The sequence below is a fragment of the Pteropus alecto genome, unplaced genomic scaffold (genome assembly GCF_000325575.1).
Source record: "Pteropus alecto unplaced genomic scaffold, ASM32557v1 scaffold10, whole genome shotgun sequence".
In the NCBI taxonomy this organism is placed as follows: domain Eukaryota; kingdom Metazoa; phylum Chordata; class Mammalia; order Chiroptera; family Pteropodidae; genus Pteropus; species Pteropus alecto.
In genome coordinates this window covers 7,319,956-7,347,755 of record NW_006431210.1, presented here as the reverse complement: position 1 = coordinate 7,347,755, position 27,800 = coordinate 7,319,956, and the positions used below count along the sequence as shown (strand labels likewise).

The following is a 27,800-nucleotide window of genomic DNA, read 5'->3' as shown; positions in this document are numbered from 1 at the left end:
GATATGCTTACAGTCTTTTTATTATGTTACATTTTATATCTAGGTTTACAGTCTATCTGGAGTTTAGTATTTTTTCTTTTTTATGATGGTATGAAGTAGGAGGCCAATTGCAGTTTTTCCTATATGAATATCCATTTTACCTTAGTATCATTTATTGAAAAGACTTTCTCACCTCTTTATAATGCCGTTCTGTTCTAAATCAAGTACCCATAAATGTAATGTTTCCAGATTCTGTATTCTGTCCTTGTCCTGGGAAATACTCAAGTAGATCATGGTTTATTGTTATACTCTTAGATTCGGTGTGTTAATCTGCATGGGTCCACTTATATGCAGATAATTTTCAATAAATATATAATTGGTGCTACGAATACCCAGGTTTTACATCCACAGTTCAACCAACAATGGATCAAAAACAGTATTTTCCATCTGTGGTTTGCAGATTTCAGCCAGGGGACCGGGGGATGGTCTGTGTCCCAGTCCCCCCTCATTGTTCAAGGGTCAGCTGTACTTGATTTAGCATTTTGTATCTATATTTATGACTGAAATGAGCTTTTCATTTTCTTTTGTAGTTCTATTTGTACTTAGTTTTGACTTTAAAATTATATTAGTGTCATAAAATGACCTAGGAAGTACTTCCTCTCTTTCTGTTCAGTTGAAGAGTTTGTGTAAGAGCTGCTGTTGAAAGGTGAGTATAACTTGACTGTGAAACCAGTCTAGACCAGGAGTTTTCTTTGGGGAAAAATTTTTAACCACAGTATCAATCTCTCTAGGATTATTTTTTAAAGCTTTTTATGTCTTGAAGAAAGTTTTGATGTTATCTCTAGGAAGTTGTTCATCTTATTCATATTTTCAAATATATCGATATAAGTTGTTAGTAATATTGTCATCTTTTTAGTTTTTATATCATTAGTTATATCTTCTCTTTTACTCTCAGTTTTTGATCAGTCTTTCCTAGACATACGTTTAATTTTTTAGGGTACATTGGACCAGTCTTGTTGGGCCTTTAAGTCTTGTTTGTAGGGACTACAAGAAGTTCCAGATTTCGAGATGCTTCTGTTTTCCTGAACTCCGATTGACATGAGGCTCTGCTCGCCTCTGTCCTGTAGTCATCTCCCCTTTCTTACCAACTGCTAAAATAACCCTTCCACTTTGCCCTTTGGAATTATCAATCTACCATCAGAAAATCCCCTAAAGGGTCAATGCTGTGAATTGGTCAATGTTGAATTGTGGTCCCTACCCCCCAGAAAAGATATGTTGAAGCCCTAACCCCCAGGACCTCAGAATGTGACCTTATTTAGAAACAAGGTCATCAGACTAATCCAGGATGACTGGTATCCTTATAAAAAGGGGGCATTTAGACACAGGGACAGACATGCACAGAGGGAAGACTGTTTGAAGACACAATGAAACAAGCTGGTCATGTACTGGAAGGATGCATCTACAAGCCAAGGGACACCAGGGTTTGCATTCAAGTACCAGAAGCTGGGAGGGAGGCCTGGAATCTTTCTTGATAGCCCTCAGAAGGAACCTACGCTGCCAGCACCTTTTTTCAGACTTCAAGTTTCCTGAACTGTGAGACTAAATTTTGTTTTAAGCTACCCAGTTTTTGGTACTTTGTTAGATAGTCCTAGGAAACTAAGATAGCCCACTTTGTCTTTTAATGATTTCTTCAGCTGCTGCTTTTGGAATCCTGGCTCTCCTGTGAGTATACTTTCTCCCTAAAGCCCTCTCAGACGGTGGTGGTTTATTTTCACAGTCCTACCACTGCATGGGAAGGTTGAAGAGGGAAGCTGCTTATTTCTCACTGCTGTCTTCACGCTTGTTCTCCCTTTCTCTTTCCCCATAAGACCCCCCAACTTTTAATGTCACGTCACTGAATATCACCAGTTATCCAATCATTTGCAGTCATCTACTGATTTCTGGGTAGTTCCTCATTTTAAAGATTTTAGGTCCTGGCTTACTGTCATTATCTAAACTACTGATATCTTAATTCTTAGTGATTTCAGAAGATATTTAAATGAACCTTCTAACAGCGTGCATTTCTTTCTGTTCCTTGATTATCTTTCGTCCTGTGGTCCTACATTAGGCCTTGACATTACCAATCATCCAAGCCACCTATAATCTCAAATTCAGAGTTCAAGATCGCTAGCTACCACCTCCCACCCTTTCAACTCACCCTCTTTATTACCCCTACTCGTGCCATCATTTAAGCCATTAAGATCTGTATTCACTGATCCTGCTCTCAGTTCACTGCCCCTCACCTCAAATACCTTTTTCTTCTCCAGATGGTTTATTCCTGTGGTCATGCATAATTACTTCCATGCATATACCTTTGTTTCCCTTGCTCCATCTTTGTTTCTGTCCCCTCTTGTTTATTTTTGCAAAACTGTAACCCTGATTAAGTCTGATTCTTTCCATCTTTAAGTTACCTAAACAGCCGAATGTGGCTCTAGAAAAGCATTGATTTGGTCTCACTTTAAGTTCACAACTTCAGCTCTCAAGTGCATCCTTTTGGCTGCTTAGTTTCACTAGTGTCCTCAGCTGTTCTCCGCCTCTCCTGACCTCGAGGACTTGACAGTAACTTCTCAGACCCACAGTTCCTCCTTCTCATGCTTACTTTCAGCTGATTCCCTTACTAGGTACTTTACTGAGAAAATTAACATTCATGTACTGTACTAGCTTATAAGTTTTTTTGATGTATTTAGGTGTGGGTTTCTTTTTATTTATCCTGCTTTGGTTATTTGGGTTTCTTGAATTAGTGAATTGGTGTATTTCATCAGTTCTGGAATTTGTTTAGCCTTTGTCTCAAATTTTGCCTCTGCTCCATTTTTTTCCTCTTCTGTTACTTCAATTCAGTGTAAAATCTCCCTTTGTCCTTTCTTAACATCTCTTTTGCACTGTACATCATTTTGGTCTCTGTGCTGCCTTTTGGAAAACTTTTTTTTTTTTTAACCTATATTCTAGTTTTCTTATTTACTCTTCATTTCTGTCTGAGCTGCTGTTAAACTTGAGTTCTTAACTTCAGCAGTTTTATTTTCCAGTTCTAGAAATCTTTTCAGTCTAGCTGTCCCTTAAAATTTCCTGTTCTTTGCAAGTCTTTTCAGACTGGTCTTTTAATTTCTTTTAACAGTGAGCATAATTTTATAGTGCGGGGCCAGTAATTCTAGCATCTTAAGTCTTCGAGGGTATCAGTCCAGTCAGGAAAGTAGAATCCATTTAGATGTTTCAAGCAGAGAAAGATTTAGTGAACTATTTTATTACAAAGGTGCTAGAAGGGTTTGGGAGGAGGGACTGTTACCTGCTTGGTCCTGGGCCACTTGCCGGAGTCATGGCTGTTGCGCCCTGAAGTTCCCTGCACCTGCGGTCTGTGTACTTGCCCACCTGCCCTTCGCAAGGCCTTTCAATTTCCCGCCAGTGCTTCCCTTTGGAGCAACCTAGCAGACTCCAGCTGGCAAGAAGTCTTGTATGTGTAGTTTTCAGGCTTCTCACTCTCTGTAACAGAGGTAGAAAAGAGCCAAATACCAGCAGACAGAATCTGGAACAGGGTATATGCTATCTATTGTTTTTACTGTTGATTTTTGCTCCTAAGTCTTGTTTGTCTTTGTGTGCCTGGTTATTTTTTGGTACTGGCATTTTGAAATTGGAATAATTTGAAGCCTTGAGGCTTTTCATCTGATTGTCAGATTCCTGAGAGCCCTACCTGTCTGGGATATGGGATTACAAAAATGATTAAGTATTAAAACTTTCTAATAGTTCAGCCTAGTAGAAATTACAATCTTAAATCATCTGGAGACTTCATTTTCCATGTTAGTAATAATTGACTGATTATTAATACTGCAATTGGTTCATTGATTCAGCAGATATTTGAGCTCCTTTGTGCTAGATGCTGGGGGTCAGTCAGTAAAGAGAAACAAATTTGGAGAGTGGTTGGCTATATAACTAGGGAATACAAACTTAAGTCATGTATACTGTTGGGAAGTGACAAACTTTCTGGATAAATAGAGCAGGAAAAGGGGACTTGGGAGTGCAGATGGGAGGATTGCAGTTGTCAAGTTGTCATTGAGAAGGTGACATTTGAATGAAAAGAGCCACTAGGACATCAGCAGAAGAGTGGAGCCAGTACAAGGATCCTAAAAAAGACCTGGAGGAGGCCGATGGGGCTGGGGTGGTGGGAGAGGGGTGAATGGACGAGGGAAGGAGCAGATCGAGTAGGGCCCTGTGAGGACCCTGCTTGAAAGTGAGCTGATAGAGAGTTCAGGGGAATGAAATGATCTGCCTGGACTGAGAAGAATCACTCAGGCTGTGTGTTGATTGGAATACATTATCTTCCTAATTAAGTAAAAAGTTAATTGGGATTTCAGTAGCAAATGATCTTTACATCTTTACATGTTAAGCTTATTCAGGAATCATGTAGCGCCTGTCATGAGCATAGTACTTCCCGGGTAACCCAAGTGAATAACCCAAGTTGCCTTCTAGGATCCAAAGCAAATACAGTTTTATTTACCATATGCGACAGTTTATAAATAGCCATTCTTATGCAATCTTATTTCTTATGTTGAGGACATGTAGTTAATGATCAACTCAGTTAGCATTGGGATCTTAAAATTATTCCCATGTCACTTTTCAGTATAATTAACTAATGCTTTTGAGTCATAGCTCTCTTATTCTTGTTTTCCTTCTTTCTCACCAAGAACGCTTTAAATGCTTTTTTATATATGATATAAGAATATATATTTTTTTCATCTGTGGAGCCATTTTGACTATTATGGTTGTTTTTCATAAAGACAGCTGCTCTGAGTCTTAAAGTACCATTTGTAAGCCTGTTGAAAAGTTTATATCTGCCCTAAGGTTTTCATATCTGTTCCATTAAGTGGGAGAAAACCCACTTACAGTTTGAGAAGAACTGTAGAGGAGGAGGGCTGGGGACCATCGCTGACTATGTTCAGTTTTACTTGTGTGCTGAGGAGTGTTTTGACAGTTTCCTGAGTATAAATAAAAGAGAAAGAAAATTAATGGTAATTTGGTCTTTGAATAATCAATAATAGAAATGTATGCAAAGAGGAGGAAATGCAAGATTTTCCACTCATTTTATTATTTCCACATTTTGCTTTTAAATTGAATTTAATTAAAATGGGCTAACCAGATATCTTGAGTTAGTCAATGGCTTGGAGAAAACAATGGGAAATAAGACAAGCCTTTGATAATGGTGTCGATATAGTAATTACTTATTTGGATATTTTGTTATTTTTTATTGAGGAATGAACATAGAAAAATTTTCAAGGTATAAACCTACAGCTCAGTGAATTATCTTAAAAACAAATACCCGTCACACATTAATGGTGGGATTGTAAAATGGGACAGCCACTTTGGAAAACAGTTTGGCACTTGCTGAAAAAGTTAAACACTGTTACCATACCCAGGTATATACTCAAGGGAATTACACATGCCTGCACAAAAACACATGCAGGTAATAATAGCAAAAAGTGGAAGCAACCTGAATGTCCATCATCTAATGAATGTATAAGCAGGATGTGGTATATCCATACAATGGAATATCATTCAGCCGTAAAAAGGATGAAGTACTGATAACATGCTACAACATAGGTGAACCTTGAAAACATACTAAGAAAAAGAAGCCAGTTACAAAAGACCACATGGTTCTGTTTGCATTCAGTGTCCAAAATAGGCAAAACTATGGAGACAAAGTAGATCGGTGGTTGCCAGAGCCTGGAGTGTAGGGTAAGGGGATGGGAATAGGGAGTGACTGCTGATGGGTACAAGATTTCTCTTTGAGGTAATGAAAATGTTCTGGAATTAGATAGTGGTGATGACTGTACAACTCGATGAATATACTAAAAACCACTGAATTACACACTCTAAAAGGGTGAATTTTATGGCTTGTAAATTATATCAGCTGTTTAAAAAAAGACAATCTACATAACCTCCCAGGTTAACGAAAAATATAGACGGTGTCCCAGAAGACCCCCCAATTTCCTTCCCAATCAGTGCCCCAAGTTATTCTTGGGAGAAAAAATACAGTTGTTTCTACTGCTACCGTTTGCTTCTCTGAAGATGCCATTGTTTTAGATTAAACATGAAGCTTTATGCTCTCAGCACTTGCCAGGGCTAGCAGGAAATGTAAAGTCCCATTTTAATCAAATGCTTGCAATTTCATGGTACCAATGTGTCCTACCTTTGGCAGCAGTAATGTTTCCTGCCTTTCAAAACAAGTAACTACACACTCTCGACTTGCTCTTTTTTTCATAGAAACAATACAAAGTTTAAAAATTTTAAAACATTTTTTGATGTAGATTTTTTAAGTATATATATTGTTAGTCTGATCTCTTACTTTATCAGCAGCATGACTTTAATAGCTATTACTTATTTTATCTGCCTAATCATAGCTGCCCTTGTCCTCCCCCACCCACATTAGATATGAACTATTATCTTCTGGGGGAGCCAGATTAGCATTAACACTTCTTTTATTCTGTGTATGATTTCTGATATTAAATTTAAAAGAAACTACCCCTGAATGTTTTTATATGCTTTTAAATATTTTAAACCCAAAGTAAGGTCAATGTTGATTTTTTTTTCACTTTTCAGTGATGTCTTGGCATTACCCATTTTCAAGCAGGAAGATTCCAGCCTTCCATTGGATGACGAAACTAAACACCCGCCCTTTCAGTATGTGATGTGTGCTGCAACATCTCCAGCAGTAAAACTGCATGATGAAACGCTCACTTACTTGAACCAAGGTTAGTATGGCTATTTCGTATTTTAAGGAAAGACTTCACAAAAATCCTAAATGGATGTTTTTGCATTATAGCCTAGATTACTGGCAATAATTTCAAATTAGATTCTTTTTTAAAATTTTATAACTTTAGGTAACAAAAATTGTAGGAACTTTACTGTGAGCCAACAAAGTAATAGTTTGTGGAAACCGATTTGCATGAAGAGGATCTGTGGAACAAGAGATTTATTACAGGGTTTTTCAGACAAAATCCACAGGAGGAGCAAGTAGGAAAGGATGTCAGTTATTTTTAGGAATAGTAGTTTCAATATGGAACTTGAGAATTAATCAGAAATCCAGCTAGCAAGGAACCTGGGTCTCAGGCGTGAAGCAGGTTTGTGCTGAAAATAGACATAAGCTGTACCAAGATGGAGGCTGTGGCTAAAATAAATCATGTCAAATTTTGTTTACCCATATCTTGTTTATACTTCATGAGAATATTATATTTTGGTGATAGAAAAGTGACAGTGGGCAGAATGGAAAATAGAGATGTTGGGTGTAGAATTTACCATTGGGAATTAGAAGGGATTTTTTTCAGGTGTTCTTAGCAGTTTGGGCACAGGCCAATGTGACTTACCAGTGTAAACAAAAGTACTGTTATGCAGGAATTAATTTTTTGGATACTTATACTGAAACTATATGGAATTCTTATTTTTTAAAAAACTTGAACATTCTGTTATAAAAATAGTACTCACTATAGAAAAATTGGGAAATATGTCAAGGGATGAAGCTGAATATTTTGCAGTTGCCTCTCACCAAGATAACTAGTTGACATTTAGGTGTATTTCTTTGTGTGTTTATTATATATATATAAAAAAAATTGGAATTAACATGTATTCACTTAAGAGTCAATTGTGATTTCTTTTTCATTAACTAGAATCTTTAACTTCTAGAACTACAGATTTTAGATGAGATTAACAGAATAACTTAATTCTAACTTTTTGTATATAAAGTTAGAATCTAGGAAGTTTTACTTCAGGTAATTCTATCTGTGGTACCTATGGCAGTACCCTAACTTTGTTATTCATGTTGATTTAGTATTTGGGTAGACATTCAGTTATTTGAAACTTACGTTTCATATTTGAAAGAACCTTAAGAGTTTATTTGGTGATCTGTTTGAGACACAAAAATACCAGAAGAAAAATGTAAGGGCAGAGATATTCATGGTAGCTTTATTTCCAATGACAAAAAAGGAAGTAACCTGAATTTTTCTTACATGAGGAATTGTTCATTAAGTTTTGTTGTCTGCATACCATGGGATGAATGAGTGTGTGTGTACACACACACACACACACATACACACACACACACACACACCTGTTTAAAGGGACATGTTGGATGTTTCTGTCCATTGGCCTGGGGAAAATATGCGTAATTTATCACTATTATTGTTAAGCCAGATAAAGAAAGTTCATATTGATAAAAGTTGCAATCCACCAACTGTAGTGATGATTTATTAGACTTACATTCACTGAGTATTTATTGTGTATGAAGCATTGTACTAAATACTTTACGTCTGTTATTCAATTCCCACAATAACCCCTGGAAAAGTTTTATTAATCCATTTTACAGATTTAAAAGTTGAAGCTTAGAATAGTTGATTAACAAGCTCAGTGTCAATTTGGTCAAACTTAGATTTAAAAAAATTATTGAAGTATATACAATAGTGTGCATAGGTGTTAAGTGTACAATTCAGTGATATTTTTCCTTTGAAACTACTACCTATGTCTAATATTTCCAGCACCCCAGCAGGCTTCCTTGTGTCCCCCTTTCAGGTAATACTCTAGCTTAACTGTTTAATATAATAAATGCAGGTGGTTTTCTTGGCACTTGACTCTGCTCACTGCAGTATTAATAATGAGTGTTTCCTTGGTTGGGGGATTGTGTTAATTTATATCTTAATTTCTCCCAGTCTTTTAAGAAAAACAATGGGTAAGTGAACTGCATACGTAGATGTTTTTAAAAACATATATTTTTGTAATCAGTAAAAATACATTTGAGTAATCATAAAAGAATTCTAGTTTTATATACCTTTTAAAATGAGACTATAATACCTTTAATATAATGCTTCCATGAGTATCAAATGTACGTATTACAGTGTGTATAGTTCTTACACAGACTTGTCTCCTAGCATTTATCACTTTGACAAAAGGTTCTGAATCCAAGATTTTTTTATAAAGTCCCTAAAATTGTTTTCAATTTTTTAATGTATATTTTTATAAGGAGAAGCTCCATAGCTCTTTCTAGATTCAGGCAGATTTGGACTTGATCGAGATGTTGCTGAGTATCTTTCACTCCACCTTTTTAAAACTGATAGAGCAGACAGAGACCTGGGTGGTGGGAAGAAGTGATGTTGATGATCCTGACCCTGTGTCTCGTGTGTGTGTCTTTTTTTAAGTCAACAAACTTAAGCTAGATTTTATTTACTAAAGATTCATCTAAGATCACATGAACTTGAAAAACACTTAGGTTAATTTTTATATTTCCGAGAATTTTAGAATGCCCAATTCTAATTTTATGGATGGCCTTTTCTAATTGTGCATGCAGAATTTTAAAAGTATCAAAGGACCCTCATCTTGGCCACCATTCTGCATGAGTGTTAATGAGAGACTGTAGTGGGCCTGGTTGGCCTGGGAGGCACAATTTCCCAGGTTAATTTTGAGATCTGTAGAGTCTGAACAAACTTCTAGGGAAAACCAGCCTTAGATGAGCCAATGCAGTGACTGTTCGTATAGGACTGCTTATGAGGCAACCCCACAAAGATTCTTAGTCACCTAAGGCTACCTGAGCACGGGCCAGCGAGAGCTTACCGGACACCGCCAGAATCTTGACACTTTCCAGGACATGGTCCCCTCTCTCAGGGTGAAGCCTTCGCAGTGTGCCCTGCCCTTTGCCCAGAGGCTCCCACCAGTTTCTCTGGAACCGGCTGTGCTACCACACTGGACATCTCCCAGTGCCCAGCCACTGCTCGACACATTCGGAGATCTGAACAACTATCCTCACCCCATTGGCCATTTGGGTTGGGAAGGCACGTTTCACAGCTACAGAGTTCAGTCTCATTTAACCAGGAAAGGTTTTGTTCACTCTCAGTAATCAGTCCAGTTAAAAAGCCAAAATTAAAAGCAGCAGCTCATTTTTTTTTTCTTTTCCCTGGATTATCTCAACCCTTATCCACCACGAGAATTTTCTAAGAACAGCTTCCATAATGTCATGGCCTGCTGCTTAGAACAAGGAAACCCGGAAAAGACACTCACCCAAGTTCATCTGATGTGAAGTAGGGAGCCAGTGGAGCACATTGGGCCCTCGCTTATACCTGCACCAGGTCCAGGTCTGCAGGTGGTCCTCGGTGGGCTTCTTCAGAATCTTGCCACCTACACCAAGTAAATGTCCATGTAAGAACATCCTAACCTGTAGAGAATTTTTATGAGTTTATTGGAGCCAAACTGATGACTGATGCCGGGAGCAAGATCTCAGATGCTCCCCTTGTGTCTTTATTTTTAATGCTATTAACGAAAGAGTTGAAAAGTTGAAAAATTAAAAAATTTATAAAGTAAAAAAGTTGAAGTAAGCTCAGGTTGTTATTTAAGAAAGAAATTTTCGATAAATGAATGTAGCCTACATGTACAGTGGTTTTTAAAGCCTGTGGTCGTGTACAGTAATGTCCTTCACATCACTCACCACCCACTCACTGACTCACCCAGAGCAGCTTCCAGTCCTGCAAGCTCCATTTGTGGTAAGTGCTCTATATAGGTACCATTTTTTATCTTTTTTACTATAATTTTACTGTGCTTCTTCTATGTTTAGATATACAAATACTTACTATTATCTTACAGTAGCCTACAGTATTCAGTACAGTAGCACGCCGCACAGGTTTGTAGCCTAAGAGCAGAAGGCTATATCATTTAGCCTTGGTGTGTAGTAGGCTTTACAGTCTAGGTTTGTGTAGGTTCATTCTGATGTTTGTCCGACGAATTGCTTAACTATACATTTCTCAGAACATATCCCCCTCACTAAGCAACATACGACTGTATTTGGAAATAATGGCGACAGTTAATGAAAGCACAATTATCCCCATTTTGTGATTATATTAAAGCTTTAGAGAGATTAATTTTTCTTAATTATTTAGATTATTGACCATGCTTTTTATAAAGACTTAAACTCAGGTTTTTCTGATTCCAGATTTCATTTTCTTAACCAGTAAGTCTCTATACTAGAATATTTCCAGTGTTTTCTAGGTTTTAGTTAATTGTCACATTTTAAATTTTGCAGTTCAAACAGATGATTTATATGCATGATTCAAATTCAAAAGGTATGAAAGGGTATAAAATTAAGTCTTCTTCCCCTATCTCCCAGTTTTCAAGTCTGCTCATCTCAGAAGATTCTAATCATGGTTTATGACAGTCTTGTAGAACAAAAATATTGCATAATTACTATTTTTATTGAATTTATCCTAGTAAGCTCATTCGTTCATGTAATGAGTGAATTCTATGCTCAGCTGTGCTTGTGGTGAATATAAGGGTCTTGTCACTAAAGGATGAAATTTAAAAGAACTTCCATCTCAAGTGATACCTGGGAGAAGCTGTCATACTTAGTTGACAATGAAGTAGAAGTGCCCAGGATATACGCATCTCTGCTCATATTGCATATGCACATTATTCAGACACCTTTTGGTTTCTTTTAATTGACCAGTGATTTAATTATGTCTTTTCTGCATATAGAGGTGTTGAGAGGTAGAGAGGGCAGCAGTGAGTGGTTATCAGCAATCTCTGGAGCCAAGCTGCCTGTGTTTGGATCTTATTCTGCCATTTGCTAGTCCAGGCAAGTTTCTTAATTTAATACCCCAACATAATAAGGTAGTTGAGAATTAAATTGGGTAATATATGTAATGTGCTTATAAGCTGGCCCAGCACAACATGAGCCCTTGCTGCTGTTATTAATGTTCATAACTAAGTAATGATTTTTGATTGTACTGGAAGACCAAGTACTTTGACATTGGTTGATGCATTAGTTTCCTGTTGCAGCTAGATGAGCAATTTACAAATGGTAAGAACTAAACCCTGGGGCTAGATACCTGTGTAATGACTCGGGAAGTTTGCCAGGTTTGTTGGGAAGTATGACTATAATCTTTTAAATAAACCTGTAGCTGTCAGTTTTGAACTGTAGAAATAGCATGTTTACACTGCTTAGCAACTGGTAGGCAGAATAGTGGTTCCCCAAAGATGTCCATGTCCTAATCCCCAGAACCTGTGAATATTTTACCTTATATAGCAAAAAGAACTTCACAGTTGCGATTAGATTAAGGATGCTGTGCTGGAGAGATTATCCCAGGTTATCCAGGTGAATCCAGTGAAATCACAAGATTCTATAAAAGTGAAAGGAAGGCAGGAGTCGGGTCAGAGATTTGAAGATACTGTGTGTAGCTGGCTTTGAAGATGGAGGAAGGGACCATGAGCCAAGAGATGTAGGCTGCCTCAAGAGTTAGAAAAAAGTAAGGAAATAGATTCTCCCCTGGAGCCTCTAGAAGGAACACAGCCCTTTTTTTCTTAGCCCAGTAAGACCCATTTTGGACTTCTTAACTCTAGAACTGTATAATTTATATAGTTTCAAGCCACTGAGTTTGTTATAGCAGTTATAGGAGACTAACACATCAGCCAAGGCAAACGTGTATTAGGTGAATGATCTCCAAAGTGATGTGGGATGAGCCACTGTTACGTGTATCACAGCTGTCTCCATAGTGTGGCCATCATTCAAGATTTTAACCAGACGCTCTGCATCCTACAGTACGCTTCTAGCTTATCTCTGAAGGCCCTGTCAAAGCTGGGTCTTGAAATTGGCATCTAATGAAGCCCTTGCATGCATGTGTGTATGTTTGTGTAAAATGTGTGTGTATATATATTCCAATATAGACTGTACACACATGTAATGAATATACGTGAATTTAAGTGTTATTTGTGGAGCATGTATATGTAATGGAATGAGAGTTGTAGACGGTTGCAAGATTGACAGCAGCAGTCTCCAACCCTTTTGGTACCAGGGACCAGTGCTCCTGTGAGAATCTAATGCCTGATGATCTGAAGTGGAGCTGAGCTGGTGATGCTAGCGCTGGGGAGCGGCTGCAAAGACAGATGAGACTTGCTCACCTGCTGCTCACTCTTACGGCCCAGTTCCTAACAGGCCACAGACTGGTGCTGGTCTGTAGCCCAGTGTTGGGGAACCCTGATATATAGTCCTGTCAAACAAGTGAATGACTAATGAATTTTGGTTACTTATAAAGGAATCAATACAGTTTACTTTAAACAGCTTTTGATTACTTAGTTTTTAATTTTAACATCGACAATTAAATAATTTGGGGGAAAAAAACTTTTGAAATCTTATTACCTGGATATCGTGTAGTGGCTTATTGCAAATGTATAATCAGCCATTCCAAACCAGGCAATTTGTCTCTTGGGAAGATTGTTTATCATAATATATCCTACAATATTTGTTCAGCTACTGAGAAAAGATGGTTACTTCTTACCATTTTACTCAGCTTTTTGAGTATAAAATTATTCCCAGGAGAAGCTCCTGAAGGCTTTGTGTTGCAAATATTAGTGACTGACTGGATATTTGTGGCTTTACATAAAACATTGCCTCTCCAGCTTCAGCATGCATTGAGATTGACCCACCTAGAGGGCTTATCAAAAATAATTGATGGACCTCATATAGAGTTTCTGATTCAGTAGGTCTAGAATGGGGCTGGAGAATTTTCATTTCTGACAAATTTCCAGGTGATGCTGATGCTACTAGTCTGGGGACCCGTGCTAATTTTTTATTACTTTGACTATTCAGGCAAATATGTAAGCTTCCCCTCACCGTAACCTTTTATAGATGGGTTTTTCTCAGAGGAGGGTTGGCACCGTTTTTTGGCCATAGATTGGTTAATGCCAGTAGCTTCCTCTTAAAGGAGTTTCCAAATTGCTCACCTTCTGCCTTTTGGGCAGTTCTTGCTGAAGAATATCTGCCATTGTGTAATTGTGTAACATTGTGTAGTCTTAACTTCATCAGTCAGGTAGAAATTGGAACAAGTTTGCCAAATTGTATTGATGCCTTAGAGTGTCAGTTTTAGTACTATTTTGAACAACAAAAGTACAGAGTTTAAAAACCGATTTTGTATTTCCCTGGTTACACTTGAGCAGCTGTCCTCTACTCTTAGGTAACAAGAAGAGTCAAATCTCTGACTTCGTGGAGTGAAAAACTGTAGTCCCAACATGGAACCACAAGAGGGTGACGTGAACACAGCTGACTCTCACTTTGAGCAAGGATTTAGCTGGAGGCTGGCCTTTCTTTTATAGCTCTAGCTGAGTCTTTGGTGCTTTCACACTCATAATGAGTGAGACTTCTGATCTCAACCCCTGGATTTATTCCAGATTGGCTCATTGCTGCTGTTGGCTCAGAAATACCTGCTCATTTGGAAGCCATATTCTACTTGGAGAATCCTCTAATAACCAATATTAGCTACTTTGCAAATAAGTTTTAGGCCCTAGGAAATAGCACGCCTGTTGGATTTTAAAAAATACAGTCATGTGTTACTTAATGAAGGGGATATATTCTGAAAAATGCATTGTTAGGTGATTTTATTGTCGTGCAAACACCACAGAGTGCATTTACACAAACCTGGTTGGTTTAGCTTACAACACACCCAGGCTATATGGCATAGCCTATTGCTCTGGGCTACAAACCGGTACAGCATGTTACTGTACTGAATACTGTAGGCAGCTGTAACACAATGGTAAGTATTTGTGTATCTAAGCTTAGAAGAGGCACAGATTTAAAATGGTACACTTGTATAGGGCACTTAACCACGAATGGGGCTTGTAGAACTAGAAAAGTTGCTCTGGGTGAGTTAGTGAGTGGTAAGTGAACATGAAGGTCTAGGACATTACTGTAATGCATTGTGCTAGGACATTGTGATGGCTACAGCGCCACTAGGTGATAGGAATTTTTCAGCTCCATTATAATCTTATGAGACCACCGTTATATATGTGATTTGTCATTGATGAAATGTCATCACGTGGCACATGACTGTCACTTGTTAATTTCATTTTACACCATAGATTTCCTGGAGGTTAGCTTTGGTTCTTGTTTTAAAGTTCTATATTAGGGCCTTAGAAATACATGCTTTCAACTTAGCCAATTCAGGGCTGCCACATCTTGGGCTCCATCTTATCTGGAGTCCATTTGGGGATGCTAGACCTACAATCTGTATTTGAAGATGGGTGAGGACATGAACTCACAACAGTTTTATTTTTCAACTCTGTCAGTGCTTTTGCATTTCTAAGCCAAAAAAGGATTAAAAAAATCAAAACATAAAAGGTAAATTCAGAAGATAAAGCTAAAAATAGGACTAGTAACTCAGAATATTGCTATTTATGTGAACTTTGTACTTCATTAATAGTGGAACCTTTTTTATTTTTCAGTTAGAACCTAGACTGATATTTCAGGAAGCTATGTTATTAAAATAATTATGGAAGGGGATCAGATAGAAGGAGAAATTAAACCAATAAAAGTCTTGTACTTCACTTAGTGTGTATTACCATTGAAGAAAATTGTTGGTGGAGAGGAATTTCTAAATTAGTTGAGGACATGTATAGTTTCCAACAGGGAAACCAGTTGAAGCTTAAATATTAGAGAACCTTAAGAAAAAAACAACAAAAACTTGCTTTTAGAATAAACTACAGTGCTGTAATACAGGAGCAATAAATCTTGAGATCTGTTTGTGGAAACAGATTGAACTTTATATTGAGCATAGATGTATGCTCGTTAGGTTGACTAGGAAAAATAATACAAAAGATAAGACCATTGAGATTTCTTCCTTAATTTTACTTTTTCAGTCCTGGGTATTTTGAGGATCACAAGATAATCTTGACGAGACAAATTTTCTCTCCCTCCTTGGCAGCCAAATGATAGGTCTTCCAGGAAACTGTGCACTTTGTACATCTCCCATCTTACTGGCTGCTTTTTGGGGGTTATTCTCTTTATCCCAGAGAAGTTCCTTAGCCCTCTCTTTTTCTCCACTCCTTTGATGATCCTATCTTTAAGTAGCTTTAACTAACAACTGTAGCCTGAAGGTCTCCTATTAATATCTCCAACAAGGATCTCTTCCTCTTAGTGCCATATTTGTAAATCAACTTGATTACTGATTGGATGTCTAAAGAGTACCTCAGACTTAATGTATTCAGTTGCATTCTTGATTTTTTCCCCCCAAGTCTACTCCTGCAATGTACCCCATGTCAACAGATTCCTTGGCCAAAAACCCGGAGTAATCCTCAACTCTTCTTTCACACTTTACATCTGATACACCAGGCAGAGCTTAGGCTCTGCCTTCAGCATCTCTGCAGAGAGCACCTGCCACTCTCATTTCCTCTCCTGTTGTCAGTATGTGAGTGTGATTGTTTCCCTCCAGCCTTGACCAACTAGAGATTCATGCTAACCTGACGGCAAAAAGTGGTTTCAGTGCGGTTTTAATTTGCATTTCTCTAATGGAGGTTGAATGTCTTTTAATATGTTTAAGAACTGTTGGCATTTCCTTCTTTCGTTAACCACAGGTTCATGTCATTCGCCCATTTTTTTTTTCTTCTAGGGATGCTGGACATTTGTTAGTGATTTTGTAGGAGTTCTCTATGTTTCAGGGAGATTAGCCCTTTGTGTGTAATATGAGTTGCAGATATTCCCCTTGCATTTTTTTCTGTTTGTCTTGACTAATCAGAATCCTTGATTTGAAGAATACAGTATTTAACTTAACAGGTACAGCCAGATTGCCTTTCAGAAAGACTTTATTAGTTTTTATCCCCCTACATTTTATGTTCTTATTTTCTCTTCCATTCTTGCCCACTTGATTTTTAATTCAAAATTTTTTGATCTGATAATTAGCACAAATGTTTTATTTTAATGTCCTTAATTTTTACGAGGTTGAGTGTTGTTTTAAATGTATAATGGCATGTTTTTCAGTGATACCTATTCATATGCTTTATTTTAAAAATTATTTTTTACTGTTCTTTCTGAGTTCAGATCCATCGTTAAGTATGCTGCAAATTTAACTTTTTAAAAATGTCTCTTGCCATGAAAGTACTTTTCAGTTTTAATCTCTCTCAATCCGTCGAATGAATTTAAGGATTGTCCTTAGTAACATACTATATAGTTGTTTTCCTTCACCAGCCTTGGAGTGGTTTGGTTATATTTTGATGACCTTTTGTTATATTTGACCTATGATTTAGTACCCTTTGTATATTTTTTATAAGCCTCACTGGAGTGTGGATAACATATTGGTAGTTACATCATAAAGAGCTTCAACTTTGTATGGTGCTAGAAGCACCGTCTAATTCCTACTGATTTTCTGTATCTCAAACCATACTGTCCTTTTTATTATTTAATAACAGGTGATCCAGAATTATTTTTGTGGGTTTGAAAGTGTGTTATTGGCTATACCTGCCCCAGGCCGCCTACCTCTGACTTATATGAAAGATAAATAAACTCCTTTTACGTTTTTAGAAAAAAAAATATGTTATTAACTTTTGGCAGCAGCTTATTTTCCTGATTAGATAGATTGGTGTGTGAATATCTATTTGTATTTTCTTATGGACACTAAGTGAACAGTGAGAAAAATGTGAGTTGAGTTTATTGTACACAGGATTAAAATTTGACCTCGGCTCACACAAAAACCTGTACATAGATGTCCATAGTGTCATTTTTCATAATAGCCGAGAAGTGGAAACAACCCAGGTGTCCATTAACTGATGAATGGATAAACAAAATGTGGTATGTTCTTGCAATAGCATAATATTTGGCCATAAAAAAGGAATGAAGGGCTAATACATGCTACAACGTGCACGAACCTTGGAAACATTATGTTTAGTTTTTATAGGCCACATGTGCAATTCCATTTATATCAAGTGTCCAAAGTAGACAGATCCCTAGAGACAGAAAGGTTGATTACTGGTTGCAGGGGACTTGGGGGATGGGAGTGATAAGTAGTGACTACTAGTGGGTATGAGTTTTTTTGGGAAGTGATGCAAATGTTCTAAAATTGGTAGCAGTGATGGTTGCACAACTTTGAATACATCAATAAAACTGTTATTTAAAATTGGTCTCGTTGCATGTATGCAGTAGATGAATTTAATATAAGAGAATAACAGGTGAGAATGAAAATAAATTGCCAAAGAAACTCTTCAGTCTTCTGTAACAGTGTAAGAAGGAAAGGATTATGTAATTTGCAGGAAAGAAAGGTGAACCTGAATTTGCTTTTCTAGCAAATTAACATTGGGTAATTGTACGTTTTGAGAGACAGTTAAATTTTTATGTTAAACAGAGTGATTGATTATGGATTGTTTTTGATACACAATTTCTTTAAATAGGTCAGTCTTATGAAATTCGGATGCTGGATAATCGGAAAATGGGAGATATGCCTGAGATCACTGGAAAATTGGTAAAGGTAAGTTCAGTCCCTTTAAATTCCTAAGAGATAATGCAGTGATTTTTAAAAGCAGTTTTGCTGCAAGAGTTATTAAAAATTTATTTAATTTCACTTTAAAAAGTAATGGCTGTATTAAAACTCCTAACCTTTTAAGCTGCATTTTGTTAACTCATCTGTAAAATAGAAATTATAGCAGTTGCTAAGTAAAGTAAATGTGAAAGCTCTTTGAGAAGGTACCACAGAAAAATTAGTTGCAGCTGTGGAGGGGATAGCCCTACTGTCAACTGTGAAACTTTTATTCTTTTGAAGTAATAATGGGGAAAATATGGTAAAATGAAACTTTAAAAGGTCGTATTATTTCATCTCTTAAAATTTCTCAAGTAAAATTGGAAATCTCTGCACTGCTGTGTCTAAATGGAGAAGTCAGTCATCCCAGGTTCAGGAGGTGTCAGTGTTGGCTGGCCAACCCGTTGCTTTTAGGATATATCTTCAGAACCATCTCGCCCCCTCAGTGTCATGCAAGGATGGTCCTTCTAGCCTCTACCCATCATATACTCCAGTTTATTATAAATTCCATAGCATTAAGGGCAAGGTTTATGGAAGAAGCTTAATTAGGAAAAGGCAAAATTTCATTGTGGCTAAGTATTATTAGCAAAGGAGAAGCAGGCATGAGTTCTCTTGATCCTTCCCTCTTCCCCAGAGAGGCATGTCAGGGCCCAGGTGGTGCTGGGCCCTCCGTATGGAGAGGCATTCTATTGGAAATACTCTCCCCTCTGTGGATCTGCCTTTTTGGAGGGTGAGCATGGGAAAGGCAGCTTTCTTAGGAGAATGGATACTAATACTAGTGCTAGAGAATTTGGCGTATCTGGGAAAACCAACTGCCCAGACCTGAAAGTACCTCTTCCAATTTAGGGGCAGGAAGCCCTCAATCCTGTGGGAGGTTGAGGGAAAAGATTTAACAGCTTTATAAACCCCGTTCTAGAAGGTGAGGCTGATATATACAGTGAAGAATATGAGAGAGGGACAACAGTTAAGACATTGTGGGATATAAAACTTCAGTGAAAAGAGAAAAAGTCGTTATTTGGAAGTTCTGAATGAAAGGAGACACCTAGAGAAGCAGCAACAAAGGGGCCCCAACAATCATCCAGAAACAGAACACGCAGAGGGAGCATCACTCAGCACACTCGAGTGGTTCCCAGGCACCTCTGATAACCCAGCGTTTGATCCCCAAGTCCTCCACAACAGGAGAGTCAGAGATCATGGGGTCCAGAAATTAAACACTAAGTGGTTGCAGAATATTTTAGGGATCCTCTAGCTGAAAAAGGATGTGATTTTTAAGAAATTCACCCTGTAGTTTTTGGCAGCAGACTGTAGCTCTGGATCCCAGGCAAGCTCTCTAGACATGACTGGGTGTATTCTGGCACACCCACCAAAAAGCAGACGTGTGGCAGGTGAAACTGATGTAAGATCTTTTCAGAATTAACCCTTTCCAATCTGCCAGCTAACTGGGGACACTGATGCTTTCAAAATGGTGCCCTTGTCTAGGTATAATACGCTGGTGTAACGCCAGCAGAACGCCCACTCTGCACTTAGAGCTGCACGGTCCCTCCACTGTTACCAATCTACCTCATAAGGAAGTCGTTTTTGCCTTAATTACTTAACTTGCATTAATTCTGTGTATTTCAAGTTTTTACATGTTTTAATTTGGAATGAAATCCAAGGAAGTTGAGCTTAAAGCAGTCATCGACTTAACCGTCCCATTCCAAGTTAATCTGACAAGTATACTTACTAGCTTGCCAAAAATATTTTAAACGTTAAGTCTCTCCTATCAGACTGGTTATTTCTAAATCTTACCACCTATTCAGGGATCTTTCCCAGGGAAGCCAACTTGTCTTCACTGATAAAGGACAAACTACTTCAGAATCTTCAATGCTTTGATGGAAACTTAATTTTGGCATTGATCTAGATGTCAAAGTTTGTTATATTTTCCTCAGAACATTGAATAATCATGAATGAAGAACTCAGTTAAAATTACCATTTAAAAAATGAGTTAAAATAATGAATTAATAATTCTATTGTCCAGCAAAAAATAAAAAATGAAGAAAGCACAGGAGGGAATACATAAGACTGGCAAATTGCTGATAACAATTGCAGCTGGTAGAACTTATTACGAGAACACATTATACAAGTGCATTTATCATATGCCACCCACATGATAAGTACACGTGGATTCATCAGACCATTCTCCCTACTTCTGGGCATGTTTTAATTTTACAATAAGAACTTAAAAAAAAAATGTGTTCTAACATTTCTGAATCCAGTTTTAAGGACCTCAATACAGGGCCCATCAAGTTCTATTTCATTTTATAGAAGAATCTATGATGAAAACAACTTTTCAACCCTTCTTACATGGATTTAAAAAAAAAACAAACCCAGCACATCAGAGTTATCAAATGTAATGTTGATGACAACAGAATTCAATCACTTCTTCTCTTAAAAAATATACGCTAGGTTAAATTTTAACCAGGTGTAGTACAACTGGCAGATCTGTTCAAAGGTGAGCTGGGTACCCGATGGCTTATCTGACAACACGCCAGCTGGGACCACGGCATGCTGAGAATGTCTTCACATTTCTAAGTTTCCCAGGTACTGGAAAATGAGAGCTGTTAGTTATTAGCCATAGCTATTTATCATTAGAGTCCAGCGAATCCAAATAGGGCTTTGTCACTGACAACGATGCTGATGGCTTTCCAAAATGGTAAATCCAATCAGTGTTTGCTACGTCAGGTGAGAATGCCAATAGGAGAGAATAAAAAAAAATAAGACCATCTAACTCACCCTCTATGGAAATGACCAAACCCACTAATTGAACACAAACATGACAGTCTCAAAATGCAGATGGCAAATGGAAGAATGGGCAAATAACCTCTCTCCTTCTTTTCCAAGTATGTTGGGAATCTCGAGAGTCAGAAGGAGAAATCTGGGAGTCCACTCCAGGTTGGCAAGACAATGATCCAGTGGGGACCAGTAATTAAGGCAAAAACGACTTCCTTATGAGGTAGATTGGTAACAGTGGAGGGACCGTGCAGCTCTAAGTGCAGAGTGGGCGTTCTGCTGGCGTTACACCAGCGTATTATACCTAGACAAGGGCACCATTTTGAAAGCATCAGTGTCCCCAGTTAGCTGGCAGATTGGAAAGGGTTAATTCTGAAAAGATCTTACATCAGTTTCACCTGCCACACGTCTGCTTTTTGGTGGGTGTGCCAGAATACACCCAGTCATGTCTAGAGAGCTTGCCTGGGATCCAGAGCTACAGTCTGCTGCCAAAAACTACAGGGTGAATTTCTTAAAAATCACATCCTTTTTCAGCTAGAGGATCCCTAAAATATTCTGCAACCACTTAGTGTTTAATTTCTGGACCCCATGATCTCTGACTCTCCTGTTGTGGAGGACTTGGGGATCAAACGCTGGGTTATCAGAGGTGCCTGGGAACCACTCGAGTGTGCTGAGTGATGCTCCCTCTGCGTGTTCTGTTTCTGGATGATTGTTGGGGCCCCTTTGTTGCTGCTTCTCTAGGTGTCTCCTTTCATTCAGAACTTCCAAATAACGACTTTTTCTCTTTTCACTGAAGTTTTATATCCCACAATGTCTTAACTGTTGTCCCTCTCTCATATTCTTCACTGTATATATCAGCCTCACCTCCTAGAATGGGGTTTATAAAGCTGTTAAATCTAATATCGATATTCTCATTCGATTTTCATCTGAATATCTAGATTTAACCTGGTTCTTACTAAGTATGGAATAATCAAAATCATGCCATTTTTCTGTGCTACACTTTCTTCTGAGAGATCAGCCTGCTGATGAATGTGAACCTGGGGTCACCAGCACCCCACACACTCTCAGTGTGAGGGCTTCGCTGCCAGCAGGCAGTGGTGGCAGGCATGTCCTGGTGGACTTCCTGGGCAGGCCCTGCAGACGTAGGTGCAGGTGGGGGGATGGGCGTGGATTGGGGCGGTGACCGGGCCTTTCTAGACTTCTCCCACATTGGTCCTGACACTGACTTGCTGCTTTTTTAACTGCCTCAAATTAAAATATGTTGCTTTTAAATGGTTCCCTTAAAAACGTTTCTCAGCTATGTTTTGGCTATTACTTGGGTGGTGGGAAAGGCAGGAACACTAAACTAGTAATTATATGTATTGCTAGCAAATTATTTACCTAATTCAGACCAGCAGAGTCTACTGGAAATATTATTCTATCATAGTCTGAGAAACAGTTATTTATAAATGTGTCAGAAACACGAGTTAGTACAAATCTGGTATCTGACTGCATTGTGATGACCTGTTGATTTTGTTCCTGGAATGAAACAATGGCTGGCTCCCCGGGCCTGTGGGAGGCGAAGGCAGGATGGTCGGTGGAGAACAGACTTGGCCTAGTGTTAGCGGAGCTGAGTTAAAGCCTTCCCTCAGGAACTCGAGTGTTTAGATAAAGTGGAACTTGGTGGTTTTCTTTTTTTGCTTACCTCAGATAACCTCACTTTCAGGTTAGTTAAGAGGGAATTTTGCATATAAATTCTCTTTGGGTGGGCTGGGTGGTGGGGGGCAGATCTCCCCCCGCCCCCGTCTTTTTAAGAAACTCAATTATTACCTATTATTTTAAATTAACAGTTTTATCATTATGCCTGAGTTTCTCAGTCTCTGTTTATACCACCTTTTCATTTTAGTAATTCTTGTGTGCATCTGATGTTTTCTTCATAGAAATGTAATTCTTGCTCATGAATTTTATGGGCATCTAGAAACGCATAAGAAGTGAACACGGTTCTGCATTTTAGGTGGAACAGTTTAAAAGGCTCATTTCCCTATTTATTCCATAGAGCATCATAAGAGTTGTGTTCCATGATAGACGGCTACAATATACAGAGCATCAGCAACTTGAAGGTTGGAAATGGAATCGCCCAGGAGACAGACTTCTCGATTTAGGTACAAGTGACTGTCAGGAGGCCATTCAGAGAGAGATGAAAGCTGTCTGTACCTGTATTGGTACCACATGTAATGATGTGGAGAGAGTTTAGGTGTGGGTGGATCCTGTGCACCTTGTTTTATATTTTAAAATGTTGACCCTTGAACAAGCCCGGGTTTAGGGGTGTCAACCCCCACGCAGTCAAAAATTTTCATATAATTTGATTCCCCCAAAACTTAACTACTAATAGCCTACCGAAATAAACCATTAACACATATTTTGTATGTTATATGTGTTATATACTGTTTTGTTACGATAAGGTAAGCTAAAGAAAAGAAAATGTTATTAAAATCATAAGGAAGAGAAAATATATTTACAATATTTATTGAAGAAAATGTTTGCATAAGTGAACCCGTGCACTTCACAGCATGTTTGAGGCCCAACTATAGTTTTGGGGGGGATTTTTTTGAGTTTAAAACCATTTATTTACTTCTTAGTTAGCACTGTCCATCGTATTCTGAATAAAATGAAATAGAAACCCATGGTGGGAGAAAGTATGATACTCATTAGGTGGGTTTTGATGTTTAAGTGGTTGACCATATAGAACATTGAAGAAAAAAGTTCAGCATGGAGGTATAATATTTTCATTAGAGCATAATCATACCTAGTAAGTTGTAAGCTTTTAAATTATTAACAATGGATGAGTTTCTGTGTAACTTCTTCTTAAAATATAGATATTCCAATGTCTGTGGGAATAATTGACACAAGGACAAATCCAAGCCAGTTAAATGCGGTTGAATTTCTGTGGGACCCTGCAAAACGCACATCTGCTTTCATTCAGGTTTGGATTTTTTTGCGTTACTAGAAGTATACTAGCCTTGTCATTTAGAAGGCCATGGATGAGACTGAATTCTTGACACATGATATCATTTTCTTTAAAAGCTTATTTGTAAACTATCTGTAATGTCTTTTTAAAAATATACAGTTAAATTGCAGTTAATCTACTAAATCCACCCTTTACAGACTAACATATAAAGACAGTCTGATATGTAAAGAATTATTCAAATGTTACTTTACCATTGATAGTAACAATAATCGAAACTTCCATTTTTCATAAAATACATTATTCTTGAATAAAAGCTGCTATTTAAAAGGATATGATTGAATAAAGTGTAGTTTAAGATTCTCTCTAGCATTTTTTAAAAACATTTTAACACTGAAATTTTCAAATGTCCCCAAAAGAGAATAATAATAATGAATTCTCTATGTACTCATCACCTGGCTTCAATAGTTATTGGTAGTTTTTTTATTTTTAAGTTATTGGTGGAATACTTTAAAACAACCCCAGGCATTTCATTTCACCCATAAATGTTCAGTTTATGTCTCCAGGTGAACAGCTTCTTAAAAACAAACATATATAAAATAAAATCAACAGTAATTCTAATACCCAGGATGTTCAGATTTGTAAGTAGTAGATTTAAAACTACTGAGCAAGAACTCTCATGTAGAAAAAGCCAGCTGCTTAATCCCAACCAGCCCAAGTAGGCTCTGGTTTGTGCGAACGGAAAAGAATCTTTGGTATTTTGAATTTTTGTTGTCCGCCAGTATTATCTCCAATTAATAGTCACTAGGGACGTAGTTCATCTTAGTTGAATATTTTCTCATACTGTTTGTCTAACAGGGTAACTAGTTATGTTCTGGATGAAAGTGATGTTAAGAGCTGGCCTTAAATCTCAGGTCGTGTACATTCATATTGCAGAGATCAGTTTTAATTTTGAGTTAGTAGAAGACGGGATATGTAGCAGCCAGAAATTACCAAAGTCTTGTTACTAACCCTGTAAGGTGCCCTAAAGCTGTCTTCATGGTAGTACTAGTAGAGGGGGCAAAAGTGGTGGAAGATGAGAACTGCCCTCAGGATCCTCAGTGAACTTTGAAGAGTTGACATAAGTTTAGATGGATACAGGTAGGACAAGTATTGGGCTTTCTGGACAGTGGAAATTCCCCAGACAACGTGTCCCAAGTCTTGTAGGTTGGAACAGCAGTACGATGATTGGGCAGAGTGGCGTAACAGCAGTAGAGGGTAAACAGTGGAAGCTCTGAATGGTGAGATGAGGGTTGCTGTGGATTGAGCCACATGCAAAGCTCAGGACCCTTGGTCTGAGAGCAGCACAGGGTAGACTTAAAACTACTAGCAGGATCTCTCATGTGGAGATAGGGGAAGTACACAATTCTGCCCCTAGGACTCATGATCGGGCCAAGTCCCACCTTAGAGGAGAGGAATTGGAATGGAGAAGAAGGGCTTATTCCCAGAAAGTTCAGAAAGACGCAGTTGGATCTGTGAAAGGAAAGCCATATATTAAAAGCAGTCAGAAATTCATGACAGATATCTGGCTAGTATGTGGGAGTTCCTTTTAAAGGATTTTGAATTTATAGAGGTGACAGGACATCCAAGAGGGAACAAGATTCAGCAGACAGTACTTTCCGTTTCGAATTGTTTTTTTAGGTACACTGCATCAGCACAGAATTTACTCCACGGAAGCACGGAGGTGAAAAGGGAGTGCCTTTTAGGATCCAGGTTGACACCTTTAAGCAGAATGAAAATGGAGAGTACACAGATCATCTACACTCAGCTAGTTGCCAAATCAAAGTTTTCAAGGTAAGGGATGGAAACCAGGCTTTCAGTAATTAAGGCCCAGTTTTACTTGTAAAGTTGTAGTCTGACGGATGAAATAATGTACTTTGTGTTTTAGCCTAAAGGTGCAGACAGGAAACAAAAAACTGACCGAGAGAAGATGGAGAAGAGAACTGCTCACGAAAAAGAAAAGTATCAGCCATCCTATGATACCACAATCCTCACAGAGGTAATGCAGAGCCGCATTTGGTGTCTGAAGAGAAGCAGAGGTTTGCATATTATACTGTTTCTGAGGATGAGTTTCGCTTCAGAGGGGTTGGGGAAGAGTGGGTGGTAGATCGACATGTTCTTTGTGAAATTTGTGGGGGAAATATTTTATGTACATTTTATAGTGGATTAGTTTCCTGGGTGGGATCTTGAATGAAGATGTTGAAATCCCAATCAGGTCTCAGAAACAGACCTTTAAAAACCTTCAAGTTGGCAAGAGTTTAAGTCGGGGCCTAGAATGTTTGATTTTTGTCACTGCTGGGGTTTTGCATTTTCTTTAACTTTGAATCTTGCTAGTCATGCAATTGTTTAATTGGATTGCAGAAACATAAAACAGGGTATTAGAATCTTTCTTTGTATAATGAAAAGACATTGATCCCAATCTTTGGTGTTTGTCCAGATGAGGCTTGAGCCTATAATTGAAGATGCAGTTGAACATGAGCAGAAAAAGTCCAGCAAGCGGACTTTGCCAGCAGACTACGGTGATTCTCTGGCAAAGCGAGGCAGTGTAAGGGACTTCTGCTTCTCTTTTCATTGTGCAAGAAACCTTGTGCAGTGTTAGATATAGGACCTACTTCCACCGAAAAGTAAAGCCAAATTTGTTCTTGATGTCCTTGTCTTGATTTAATTTGCTTTTGTTTAGACTTCTGCTTTCTGTTTGTTCCTCACTGAGGAAAATTTCCTAAATCTAACACTTTAAAACAAAGTTGACCATATTGGGTGGTTTTGGAGGGAAAGACGACACTCAGAAACGTGTTCCCTCCCCGTCTCCCTCCCTTCCTCCCTCCCTTTCTCCCTCTGCGCACACACTTCCTTCAAGAGCACTGGAATTTATTGAAAATACTTCCTTTAGCAAAATAGTTATTTTTGTGTAATTAAAAAAGGTTTTGTTTCCTCATGTATAACTGATAAGAAAATTTCATGGATATTTAGAGAAATGATGGCAGCAAGCTTGATATTAACATATGCAATACTTTGTGTCACATTTTCCTGCATGTAGCATAAGAATGTGTGGCTGTCTGTGCTTTTAAAAGCCTGTTTGGCAGCACTGGTTGGAAAAATTCTTTGACTGCATTAGCGTTTCTTCTTGGCACCTGCATTGTTACTTTATGCTTCAGGCCAGAATAGTGCACCTTGCTACACTCAGACCTGGTTCCCCCAACACACAGTCAGGAATTTTTGGTCGATTGTGAATTTTGTCAGCTTAAGTATAGCAAATCGTTAACTTTATGACACAACTCTTCATCTAACAGTCCAGATCAACTGTATACCCACAGTAGATGTAAACACAGAGCATTAAATGATTTTTATATGACTGTCATCATCTGTATTAATGGCTGCTCTATTCATCACTGCAGTATTTGTACTATCAAGGTGCCAAAGATGGAATCTTCACTCTTAAACACATGTCTGTAATTATCTGTAGACTATGAATGTCACAAGCACTATCACAGGAACCTCATATCCACATTAAAGCATTGAGCGAAAATGTTTTAAATGCAGTAAAACTGAAAATGTACTCATCTCAATGGATGGGGAGCCCACATGTTGCGTTTTCTTTAACTGGGCTTTTTGATGCAAATCAAAGGTTGTGTGGAACAGCCACATACTCCTTCCCCAAACGCCCGCCCCTCCAGTGTTGTTTTATCCTCTTCTGCTATCCCAGCTGAAGACTTAAAAGTGCATCTTCGTAAACTTTTGGGGGG

The 27,800-nt window shown here is 38.1% G+C and overlaps 1 protein-coding gene across 5 annotated transcripts in view; it reads left to right on the top strand.

The window, feature by feature from the left end:
• Positions 1-27,800, top strand: part of UBP1 (upstream binding protein 1) — a 53,178-nt gene that overhangs the window by 8,030 nt on the left and 17,348 nt on the right. For 4 of the 5 annotated variants that reach the window (XR_003042898.1, XM_015597047.2, XM_006905729.3 and 1 more), the window contains 7 exons: positions 6,604-6,755; positions 18,181-18,257; positions 23,110-23,215; positions 23,930-24,036; positions 25,699-25,851; positions 25,946-26,056; positions 26,495-26,602. Coding sequence is in view for 4 of the 5 variants with exons in the window: in XM_015597047.2 (XP_015452533.1) it covers positions 6,604-6,755; positions 18,181-18,257; positions 23,110-23,215; positions 23,930-24,036; positions 25,699-25,851; positions 25,946-26,056; positions 26,495-26,602 (814 nt within the window). In the remaining variant the exon portion in view is untranslated. The remainder of the gene's footprint in view (positions 1-6,603; positions 6,756-18,180; positions 18,258-23,109; positions 23,216-23,929; positions 24,037-25,698; positions 25,852-25,945; positions 26,057-26,494; positions 26,603-27,800) is intronic. The other variant, XM_006905730.3, reaches the window with a different exon arrangement.